At 39.0% G+C, this 12,818-nt stretch overlaps 1 protein-coding gene across 5 annotated transcripts in view; it reads right to left on the bottom strand.

Moving 5' to 3' along the window:
- Nucleotides 1-12,818, bottom strand: part of sugct (succinyl-CoA:glutarate-CoA transferase) — a 104,641-nt gene that overhangs the window by 22,626 nt on the left and 69,197 nt on the right. For 2 of the 5 annotated variants that reach the window (XM_017704786.2, XM_017704778.2), the window contains exon 13: nt 3,933-3,996. The exons of 1 other annotated variant lie outside the window; for it this stretch is intronic. In XM_017704786.2, the coding sequence (XP_017560275.2) occupies nt 3,933-3,996 (64 nt within the window). Of the gene's footprint in view, nt 1-3,932; nt 3,997-7,860; nt 8,434-12,818 lie in introns of those variants that run through there. 2 more of the 5 variants (XR_005130106.1, XM_017704824.2) reach the window with 2 other exon arrangements.

Here is a 12,818-nt window from a genome sequence, read left to right as displayed (position 1 = left end):
GAAGAAGATTGCAAAGAACAGTAAGTTGGCTTTTTCAAGACAACTTAATAAGTCATCTTATTTCAGAAAAGTGATTGGATTATTTATTTATTTATTGAAAAAGGCAATACCTTTTGTTTGTGTTCTTGTGCGTGTGTGAGTTCAGTTCAGTTATACTTTAAGTAACTGGGCATTTATGTAACCTAATATGCTGCCTTTCTTGCATGCCAGTACAGTTCATGCACCCAACAGTTTTTTTTTTAATTCTTCATTTTCTGTTTGTATTGTTGTTCTTGTTTGTTAGTGCAGTTACGGAAGAGAGTCCGTGATGCTGACGAGACAGGGCCAGAAGTTAGCAGAGAAAATACAGTTACAAGTTGAGGTGAGCTTGTCTAGTCTGAAAACCTGTCCTGCTCCACCCCTACCCATGGTGTAAAATATCCAAATGTCTGGAACTGCAGGCAATTAATCGGCATCTGTTTTGGTAAATTTAGCAAGAAAATAATAAAAAAAAAAAACCAAACAAAAACAAACCATCAAGAACATTCAGGGTATAAAGAAATTTGAGGCAAGCCACCGTTAAAAATCAAACCCACTGTTAAACTGCATCACGTAACTGTTGTAAAAATGTAATGGTGCACAAACACTAAACATCAAACCCAGTGTGGTCATGGCACCCTCACCTTAGCTGCAGTAGACTTCATAGGGAGCCGCAAACCCAGCTAACAAGGTGGCTCTGCCAAGGCCCTTTAGTTAAAATAAAGGGGTTTATTTTGGGAAATGCCTCACAATAAACTGTTCTGCATGCTCACTAATGAGGAAGCTTCTCGCAATCAACGGCACAAAAACATCTTCCGAGGCCGTGCTTTTTCGTGACATTTCCCTACCGCAGACAGACAAGAAAGAAAGAAATCTGCAGTGTGCTTAACAGGTATCCTCAGTGTTTCTTTCTATGTTAGAGATCCAACAATAGTTTATCTGGCTCTATTATTATGTCCATTCTAATGTAATTAGTGATTCCGCTTTTGGAAAACTGGTACAACAGTCCAAATGATTATGTAATCTGATATTTAGCTGTCAGATTGTCCTGGACGAACAGTTTTGCTCTTATTAATCCACAGAGTCTGCACCCTGACACTCATTACATAATGTTAACAAGTGCATTCTCTCAGGCAGCTAATGGCCAATTTTGCTCTTTTGTTGCTTTTGTTGGGATTTCATTCCTTGGTTCTGCCTTCTAAAAAACACAATGAAGGTGTTCTTTGGGACTGCACGTTTTTTGCTGAGAAAGAATGAATGCAATTCAGACTTGTCTTGCTCATGAGACAAAAACTGACAAGAAAAAAAAAAAAAACCAGCAAACCAATTACTTTGGGCAAGCTTTCAAGTGAAGAGAGGCAAGCTTTTTTGGGTCCTTTCTGTAGTATGCTTGAAAAACAACACACTGCCCACATGTGCAACAGGCCTGAACTTCTGCTGCACTTGAATGGGGAAAGGAGGCCTGATTAGCTGTTTGCTCCTATACAAATGGCTATGGAAGATTAGAGGCTCTGGGTAGGTACTGGAGTGTGATGTATACATTGGGGAGTTGATGGGTCAGCACCTCTGGGATGGAAAAAAGTGTTTGTTGTGGTTTTTGCCCCCTGCTTTGTGGGCCATTCTTCACAATCACTCTGGATTCAGCCTGGATAGCAGCAACAATGTGCAAATTTACGAAATGGTAAACAGCAGAATCAGAGCCATCAAAGAGCCTGATTGATTGTTCAGGATATCACTCTAGAGACCTGTTGACGCACAATGCATTTACCTCACAGTTCTGGAACCATTTGGAATCCGCTGGACCGCTCTTCATTAAACAACTCTAAAGGCTATTTTGGTATAGAAAAGGGCAAAGAGTCAGAGAAAGCAAGGAATGAAGCCCAACTCCAGAAGTAAATGCTTCCATGGAGCTCTGGAAGCAAGGAAAAGTGTTTTTTAAGGAATGAAGCCACTAGCCATGGCAAACAATTAAAGCTTTTTCCTGTCAATGTTTGCTGTTTAGTCACACAGACCATTAGCACAGTTCAGCCCATGGCATCTCTATAAGTAGTCCATGTTTGTGTGTTTGCAGGGTACAAAACTTCCACTCAATCTGTGCTGTCGTAAAGCCACCTGTCTGAAGACATGAAGCATGAAAGCCTTACGCTGGAACACTCAACAAATTGATTCCTCACGAAATGGTTGAAACTGGATGACTTTGCGGCCATAAGATAAAGTTCAGGGACAGTACAATACTTAAAAAGATGGTTCTTTTAGGGTTTTTTAGTTATTATTAAAAAAAAAAAAAAATTCTATACAGAATTATTAACACTCAGAGCTGCATGATTAAAGGGCTCTGGTAACACTTTCTATGAATGTCACATTTGTAAGCATCTGTAAACACATTCATAATGCATAATAAGCATGACTATAATATGCAATGCATTTTTATAAAAATGTATAGCCATGTTTATGATGCCTTACGAAGACCAGTGAATGGTGTGCGGTTTTAAAGGAATCATAAAAACTCTCAAAACTAGAGACATCTTGATACCAAACAATTACTCTTTTGAGAAGCCAGTTGAGTATGTTCAGTTAAATTGTGATGGACTGCAGCTCCAAATCACAGTCCACATCTACCTTGTACATTTCTATTCTTTTTTTATTATTTTTCCTCTTTTTAACATCACTACAACCATGTTATTTTTATTTATTTATTATTTTAAATGTGTTTTATGTTTTTTTTAACATGCCTGAAAATTCTGCAAACCTAGGGCCAACCAAAATAGCTGATCTGATCTTTTTCAGGGCCTAATTTTCAAGTTTTCAGTGTCAGCATTTGTTTAAAAAGTTTTTTTTAAAACTTTTAAAAAGTTTTAGTTTTCCTGTGGGCTGCTATTCAGTGTAGTTATAGACAGGTGGGCCTTGGGGTAGAAAAGGTTGACAACCCCTGCTGTTGATGGTTCTATATAAAATCTTCTTGGAAAGGGTACTACATAGCACCAAAAAGGTATATAGAACCCTTTTCAAAAAGATTCTATATAGGATCATCTACAATACATTCTCCTTCAACCTAAACAACGCTTTCACAATGCAAAGAATCCTTCAATTGTGAAAAGGGTTCTTCAAGCGTTCATGGTTCTATATATAACTTTACTACAGAACCCTTTTTAAGAGTGTATATTTCCAACCCAAAGAAGTAGGACATATTTATCTTTCCTTTGTTTTCTGCCTGCTATGACATCCATTTGTGTCGCTGGGTCAAATTCACACCTTCCAACCCAGACTCTGAGCCAAAGACATGGACAATTTATCCATCTGCTAAACATGTATCTATAACCACTATCAACCGCTGTCAAGATGAAGTCAAGAAGTACATTTTCTGCACAGTATGTCTTAGAAAAATATTCAGCATTCTTTGCAAAGTCAGAAGACAGTTGTTAGAGACATAGATGGTAGAAAAAAAACCACAGACCAATAAATGCTTCTTTTGCATATGTGAATGTTTGGAATGAAAAGGGTTTGCTCACATAACTGTCTCACTGGGACTGCCAAAATCAAGAAATCCTGGGGTCAACTTCCTCGCTAATAGGGAAACTGGTTCACTTTCACAGAAAAATAAAATAATATTCTATTGTTCTGGACATGAAAGACAGAACGAGATAATACATCACACATTCGATGGAACAAAACAAAGGATGACAACAACCCTTTGAAGCAAGAAGTTCATGGGTGATTGGGAGGTTGTATAGGGAGCTAGGAGAACAACTTCTAAAGAGGTTGAAGGGATTTCAGCATTCCAAAGCTAAATGACCAACAGAACACACTGTACCCCCAGTTATTTACTTCAACTGTCCAAAGGGGGGCAAAAAGAACTGGGTTTAAAATGAGCAGACATATATGATGCTGTTAACAATTATATAGTCTTCACAAACCTGGCACTGTGATCCTTCCTGATGTCGGGTGGTCCATCTTCAAAATGAGACCATTGTGAGCAACCTGAGGACAGACGAAGCAAACGAGTAAAGAGCTAATGGAAATGAATGGGGGGGAAAAAATGTTACACTACTCTTTCAATATTTCAAATCATTCAAAAAGTATAAAACACATTTTCACAAATGCTACATAACCTCTCTATCTTAAGTCCCGCTCTGATTCTAGCCAAAGAAAACAGGGTCAAAATGACATGACAACAGCTTTTTTTTTTTTAACACCAGAGCTAATGATGGGTAACATTCTGTATCATAAGTCCTTAAAAAGCACTTGTGCTTCTTCAAGTCACTCTGACCTTGTGAAACAAGCTTTTTATAGAACTTTAGCTGACGCAAGCAATACATTTCCTTGCCGTGTGAAATTGGAAGAGTAAGACATTACAATGTTTTTTTTTCCTAGACTAGTTTTCCCTCCCAGTCTTGGAGGGAGGAAAATTGTTTACAACACCAACAGCTAATTATCAAGTACTCCATGAGCTTTAGCTTCAAGTGTGAAGGAACAGAGAAACCACTAAACTCAAAGATCTAAATTCAAAGATCTCCAGCAATGTAAGTGAGGAACATCTTCATTTGGAGCACTTGCACCATTAACCTGGCTCACAAAAACAAACACTGCAGTATAGTCACCCTTTAAGCCCTAGAAGTTACAACAGTTTTACATTACTTCTCTATGGAGCCCCTAAGCGGCCATGGTTATGCATCCATTGCATTCCCTCGCAAAATATATGCTCAGACAGCAAGCAAACGTAGGACCAGATGTGCCCAACCACATCACCTATATTAGAGCTTTGTTTTTAGCATAGTTAGTGTTAAAAGCTGCTTTCCCAGTTTCGCCAGTCTGCGCTGAGTTTATTCAGCAGTTGTTCTCTGCAGTTTCTGTAAATGTAGCTTTCACTATATGAGGACATTCGACCTCAGTTTCAGTTTGAGTCATGTTTGATTTTGGGAAGCGACACTGTCATTATATTTCAATCCAAAATCAACGTAAAATTCAATGAGCTGCTTCATGTCTGAGCTTATGCAAAGCACAGCTTTTGCAAGCAACTGCAAACCGTTGCATCAATGCAAAATATTTGTGAGGGAACATTTTGTTTGAGAGGGAATGCAAAACATTTGCAATTGAACGCAACGTCATTAACCTTTTTTTATACCTCCATACTTCTCATTTGTTGCTCAGCAATGAAATTTTGTCAAAAGTACGTTTTTAATCCATTTCAAATTTGTTTTTCTAAGTAGCAGAGAATGTACTAGATAATTCAGCTGACTTAAGTTAGCGTTTTGCATAGTCTTGTTTTGTAGATAAAAAAAATAATTTAATTTCTTGACAACAAAAATCAAGAATCAAGAACTATTCCAGGAGTGCAGACTCCAAACTCCCTATGTAGAATGTAAATCAAATCAGAGTGCAATTCATTGTGTGGCTAGGTAAGAAAATTCTACAATTATGTTTAAATAGTATAACAAAACAACTATAATAAACTTGGACTTCTAAGAGTGTTAAACTGTTGTGACAATTCAGAAACACAAGTGGATGAGAACCAGGAGAAATAAGATCAAATCACATCAACTTAAGAAAGGTTTTTTCCCCTTTTTTGCCCTTCAAAGGCCCTTACTGCTCCCAGAAGATTCCAAGTCTTCTCTATCTAGTCTGTCAGAAAGCATTAGTGCCATTAGCACTATACATGCACATGTCAGTGAGTTGAAGCCAGACAGTTACGTAACAAGACATGAAGACCTCTCTCTCCTTCTCTCTCTCTCTCTTTTATCCACCCTGTGACTCCATGTTTATCCTGACTCAAGTAAAACATAGTTCCAGAACATGGCACAGAGAGCATGTCACTTCAGTGTGTAAAGGGAAGGCTGTATGGTTGTGTGACACATGAAGAGCATCGCTAGGAGCTATCCTGACGAGTGGACTCATGGGACCATGGGAAATGGGCAATGCTGTTTTTGACCAGGATATAACAACACTCCTATCTTTTGCTTTCCCTCTCACTTATTTATTTACTTCATATACGCATGTACATAAACATTTATGATAATCAAAGTCACAGAGGCCAAGTGGAGATAAACAAGAGTTACAGAGTCAACATACATGAAGTTTTGAAATGCATGAGGCTTTGGACTACTAGAATAATTATGCTTGACCAGTCCATTGGGCTCCAGGCCAGAAAACCATCGGTGACTGCCCACTTGCCATCTATTTTCTTCAGTAAACGATGTACAAATTGTATATGTTCCGAGATATTTTTCCACACTTCCTAGGTCCGATGCTAAGGCCTTTACATGCTAAAAGTTATTTTTTTGGGGCAATTTATTCAGAGGACAGTAAAGTGTTGACATGGTGAAAACCAAGATGATGAAACCAAGAGGCTGTGCACCCGCAATTAGAACTTGCATCTCCTTAAGTGTCTTGGGGCTTAAACTAAAAGTTTCAGCTTACGAATGAAGCAATGAAGTTCTTTACTCCACTTTCCTTTTACAAAATGGTGTGAAGCCTGCTCAGTGTGATTGTTTGCCCATTCTGTGAGGAGCAAAGGATGTCTTATTGTTTTGTGCATCATCTCGTGTGGATAGATGCATCTCCAAACTGAGTTATGGAGCTCTGAGTTGCATAAGAAAGAGTTTATAATGTTTAAGTTGCTGAATGAGAGGGAGAAACTCCATGTTTTCCTTTTCTGCTTCCAAAATGGAAAGCAGCCTGCACAATGCCACAGTTGGCCCGTTGGATGAAAAGCAAAGGACTATTTGACAGATGTTCTATCTTTTTCTATCTATCTATCGTTTTATTTCACAGTGTGGCAAAGCTTGGCATTAAAAAGTGTTACGTCCTGTGTGTTATAATGTAGAAACCTCACATGGGAATATTCCACTTTTTTTTTTTTTGTTTGTTCATACTTGCCACGTTTGGTATGTAATGGCCTTTTGGAAACTGGTTGCATTTCATACTTCTCACTATCCAAGAAATCCCAAAACACATTCAGTGATGCTGAGGTTTGGACTCTGGGAGGTCAGTCCATTGTTCTGAGAACACCAGCAGCTTCTTTATTTGATTTGCTAAATTTCTTCTTTTTGTCATTTTTTTCCATTTTTCAATAACAGATTCTTGACAGCTACACATGTTTGTGGACTCCTATCATTCAGTTGTCTTCTCAAAGTGAAAGGATGGACTGAAAAATCTTTGACTTTTGCACAGTCTTGTACATCACATTTCTCTCAAACTGGTTATTTTACAGAAGAAACATATACAATAACAACAACAACAACAACAACAACAACAACAACAAAACACTAGCATTAAATAATTAAAAGAAAAACAAATACTCATAATATGAACTGGAGCAAGAAAATGGGTAGAAATTGGGGTTGGTTTTGCCCAGACTGACCCCAGGCCTAGACTTAAAAAGATTTTTTAAATGAACGATCTCTACTGCCCGTGTAATAGAGCTTGAGAGTAGAGCTTGAGTACTCTTGAGGGAAAAAAGTAAGGGAATTTAGATGTTGTCAGACATGAGCGAGAGAAAGAAATGAACATAAAGATGATGGAGAAATATGGGGTGAGAGAGGACAGACCCAGATAGCAAACACGAGAGAACAGGTCAGACATAACAATGCGTCTTCTGCAACAGGAGAGCCCAGTGAAAGACCCACTGGCTCTGTGTTTTTCAGGAAAGAAAAACAGAGGAGTCTCCAAAGCTCAATGCTGAAGAGGGATCGAGCCTCAGACTGACCATCAGAGGCCGTCTAACCAACACAAGAACCATGCCAAAAGCCTCTCAGGCTTTCAACAAGGCTTTATCGACCATATGCTACAACACTTACACACTTCTGACTGTGTGTCTGTTCATAAACAACATGAAGGTAATGTTTGACAAGTCAGACAAGGTCACTGTGTCTCAAAAGCAGTGCATTTATTAGAAATGCTTTGCACATTTGGTAATTACTGAACAGAACTGTGGCTATAAATCTTGCAGAAGGGAAAAAAAATAAAATCACTGACACACTGATCATCACTTGTTATTAAAACAGATAAAAAAAACTGGCAATGGAGAGAAAGGGTTTGCACAGAAGCAGCCTCAGACATTGATTAAAGACAGAAATTATTAATTCAACAGACAGAAGTGTGTGTCTGGGTTGAAGATAAATGGTGGAAAGTGCTCCCAAAGGCAGATCAACAGCGTGTCCATAGCAATCACTTCACGTAAGAAAAGGCTATGACGCTTTGCTTCTTTCTTTCTCTCTTCTTCTGGACGTAAGGACTGGGTGAGTGATATCTCTTCCTTTATAAATTATTCGTCAGAAGGGAGAGCATGCTGACCCGCACCAGGTGAAAGGCTTGGATTTGCCTCAGGTGTCCATGATTTGGAATGGGGAGGAGGAGAGGCTGCATTTGTGGAATCTCATTACTTTATGTCTGTTTTTAGAAGACATCTGAAACGACAGACTGAAAGAAAGAAAGACACAAAGCTTAAATAAAGGGCAAAGTAGTGGGGTTCAAAAACGTTTCTTAATGAAGAGATAAACGTCTGGAAAGATGTAAAAGATCCCTCATGTTTAAGAGTGTTCATTTACAGGGAGAACCCTTCACTAACTGCTGAAGACAAAGCCTCAGCACACTCTGTCTGCTTAGAGTACGGTATTAATACTGTGAGACATTTGGAAACGCTTTAAGGGGACAATTCAAAAGGTGTCTAAAGTGTTTCTGCAATCACAAATAAACACCAAAAGATGTGGCTTAATTAAGCAATACAGTAAGAAGGAATGAGATAAGGTCCTAATAAATCAAACATAATCATAGGCTAATATTAAATGTGCCAGGAGCTTCCGACTTTCTGGTGAACAGCATTAAACAATCAAGCATAATCACTATGACCACAAAGTCAGACTGAATAAAACTTCAGTGAGACATGTGGATAGCAAAACTACAGCCCGGAGCCTGTGACTGTGTGTTAACCTCTTGTTCTGGAGAGCAATAAAAGCCTGAATGCCAGCGAGTGACTGGCACAGCCACAGCACGGCCATATGTGTCTGCCGAACAGCTTAAAAACCAGATTGCACTCAGGGCCTCAGTGTGCAGTGCAGTAAAAGCCATGTTTATTTGTGTTTCTTGCACTCTTTAATGGCTGCCTTTGAGGCCGCCTTCCATCCTGCAAGATCTGTCCTGACTGCCGTTCCCTTTTCCATACGAAGGCACAGTAGCTGGCAAGCTTTGTGTAGCTGTGTAGGTGGAAGAAGAGGGCTGGGGACATTAATAGGACCTCCACATTGATCGATGGCTTTAATTTAAACTTCATACATGTGGTCTTTTTGGTGCATCAAAATTTATTACATGTTTTTTTCTATTTTTTTGGGGCAGCTAATTCAGTGCTTGGGCACCAAGACCAAGTCAAATGCATTAGAACGCTCACATATATAACAGAGGCTGGAACTATTATAAGAAGCCATTAGGTCCATTTCTGTCAGCAGAGAGACATGGATTTCAGTAATTCATGGTACTTCTCAGACTGTATGATTCAGTGGCATTTCATTGAATGCACAGACAAAGGCAGTTCCATGATTAAATCTTTAACCCTTATCCTAAGTGGCATTATATAATCTACAGAATGTTTCTGAGGAATCTGTTATATGGAAAGCCATGAATACCAACAAACACACAGTGGCATCTGGGAGGGTGCACATGCATCCAACACTGAAAGTACTGTAAATGTGACAGGATAATGGAACCCAGATGACCGTGTGACTCATGAGTGAAAGAGGTCTAGAAAACAAACTTCAGATCAAAAGTATGAATTCTAACATGAAGGATGTGGTGTGGAAAGTCTGGAACAAGAAGTAAAAGAGAGAACACAGTGGAGCACTGCTCTGTGTGACCATTCACTCGCCAGGGCTAAAATCCATGCTGTGAGTTGGAAATTAATCCCAAATGAATAACTGAGTCATAAATTCAGAAAAAGTTGAGGGGATCCACATTGTGGCATTGTGCTTCTTACTTTCTAATGTAAAATACTCAGCAGTAACATACAGCAATCCCAAAACAATGGGCATATTCTTTTGAATCCAGTGGAATTTTGACATGTACCTAAGCAAACAGTGTGTAACAGCTCTTGATTAAACACAATGGATAGTTCCATCCAACAGCAGACAGCATTTAACTACTCTAATCTAGCATATGATTATGTCTTGTGAAACGTGTGGCGTCTTCTAGGGAAAACCTCAACTTCCACAGAAGGAGAACAGAACGAGTATTTAGTGGTAAAACAATGAAACATGCTGTGGAACTTTTTATCCCATCATTAATCTTAATCATTGTGGTACAGGCAAAAGTGAAGAGTGTGGCCTGAAGGCAGGTTGAAGCAGGAAACAGCAACCTGTCATCATACACACTATCAAATTCTCACAACAATATTCCAACGTCTAGTCTTCCCAGAAGAGTAAAGACCGTTACTGCAGCCAAGGGGGGACAAACTCTCTATTAATTTTCGTCATTTCAGAAAAAAGAAAAAAACTTTGGAAGAGCAGATGGCCTTGGATCTGGATCTGGACATATACACTTCTACACTTTTGAATATATCACTGTTGTCGTATCTCCAAAATGGTAACTTTACAGCAGAAGGAAAATTCATACTTTAATGCAAGTCATTGGATATATATATATATATATATATATATATATATATATAAAATATCGCTGTTGTCAAAAAAAAAAACTTTGTATCTCCATTTTTGTGGATTTTCAGTTTTTGACACAATTTGAAAATGCATGCTGCTGTTTATACTGTGTGTAAATTTCATGAAGGACGGAACAAAGAAATGGTCAAAAATTACTTGTAAAAACGTCTGGTTCTACTGACTTACACTGAAAGTAACGTATGTTTTTTCCTTCTCCTGTGAACTTAGCAGGTTTTGTTTATATATATATATATAAGATGTAAATGATAGTAACTTGAGGTTTGATCACTGAAAAAATTCTGTTGGCAGTATGCAGCATGCCATCAGCAGACACACAGTAGCTCCTATTCATTTCACTGATTTTGATCAGGAGTTTAAGTACTGGTCCATAAAATAATGACCGTTTTTCGTGAAGGGTGAAGTTAAACACAGACTGTACTAGATTGCATTGTGCTTAGTCGATTTAAGAGCAGTTTTAAAACTATAAGTTATAGTAATGAAAGTCTAATGCAACACAGACATATTATACATATTATATAGTTTTTATTCACTGAGTCAAAGCAGCAAAGGAGTGTAATGTGAAAATGTAAAAGGTGATAAATTGGTAAAAATGAAAGGAAAGGTCTTTTAAAAGGTGTTTTTTTAACGGTTCGTATTTTATTTAAAAAATGGTTGAGGTCACATGTTTTGCACGTTTGGGTTTGCTCATTTACTGATAGCTATTTTTTGCTCTTTTATCTTGCTATTAATCCTTCTGGTTACCTGCTTTATCTAAATATTTATTTTGTGTTGTGTTGCGTTGCCCTTACAATCTTGTTTTTTGTTTTCAGTTTTAACTAACTCTTATTTCTCTGTTTGGACGCTGACCAATTGGCGGCCGCCACGGCTGCTTCAAGACCAAGCCCAACGGCAACTTCTGCTCCATCGGATGGAGCGCGACTACCACGTTTAACACCAGGACTGCCCGTCTTCATGCCCACGCCGAAGCAAGGCTGGGAATGCCAGCGTGGCCGGGGAAAGAGAAGGTTTTCACCAATTCCTCCCCGCTGAGTTTCACCTCCAGTGACCGGTTCAAAGCCCTCGGTTCAAAGCTCGTCACCTCTTTCAGTGCCTCGGACAGAGAGTCAGGAGACTGTTATTATAATTGGAGATTCAATAGTGAGACATCATAAAGTGACTTGCTCTGGAAGTAATTCTTCCTTAATTCCTTAATTCTGTTATTTTCTTATATATTTCCAAGTGGTTTCCTGCAGCTCTGAGCAAACACGGGGATGTTGGCACCATAGTAATTCACGCAGCATCTCATCCCATCAGAGGGAAGCCCTCAAGAAGCATTTCAGATTACCTCTAGACACCGTTAAGAAGAGAACCAAGGCCAAGGTCATCATCTCGCGGCCGCTGCCCACCTCCCGGAAAGGAAGCAAGGTGTTCAGCAGGCTCTAGGCACTGGACTGCTGGGTCCAAGGCTGGTGTAAGAACAACATCGTCGGCTACGTGAGCAACTAGAGTGCTTTCTGGGAGCGACCAGCATTTTACTGCAGTGACTGACTACACCCGAGTCACCATGTGTCTGTTATCTTATATGGGAATATCAAGAAAGTACTAGACCAGGTCTGACTGGACTTAACTGTAGTAAACAATGGAGAGGTAAGTAGTAGCATCAGCAGACAGGTAAGTGCTTTTAATGATATAGTAATGTCCCCTTAATTGCTACCATTCCTCTCTGTTTCTGCTGTCTTAAGCTAGTTGTGTAGGGAGATTTTGCTCCAAAAACATTATTAGAGTCATCAAACCCTGTGTAATTAAAATAAAAAAGTGCGGTCAAAACCCTGATAATTTCATTTGCACAGACATTAAAAAGACCAGTACCCCCCACCAGTAACTAGGAGAAAATTAAACCTTGGTCTACTCAATGTGAGGTCATTCAATAACAAAACGCTGCTGATTCAAGATGTTATTAAGGACCATAAGCTAGATTTTATGTTCCTGTCAATAACACAGCTTAGTGATGATGGCACAGCAACTCTACTTGAAGCTGCTCCTGAAAAGTACATATTTATCCATACAAGAAAGACAGGGCAGACGAGGAGGGGGCGTGGCTGGCATTTATAATAGTGCCTATCTGCAAACGTACCTCTATTGGTGAATTCATATCTTTTA

This window comes from Pygocentrus nattereri, chromosome 3 (genome assembly GCF_015220715.1).
Source record: "Pygocentrus nattereri isolate fPygNat1 chromosome 3, fPygNat1.pri, whole genome shotgun sequence".
Taxonomy (NCBI): Eukaryota; Metazoa; Chordata; class Actinopteri; order Characiformes; family Serrasalmidae; genus Pygocentrus; species Pygocentrus nattereri.
The sequence above is the reverse complement of the archived record's forward strand: the minus strand, read 5'-3'. Positions and strand labels throughout refer to the sequence as shown.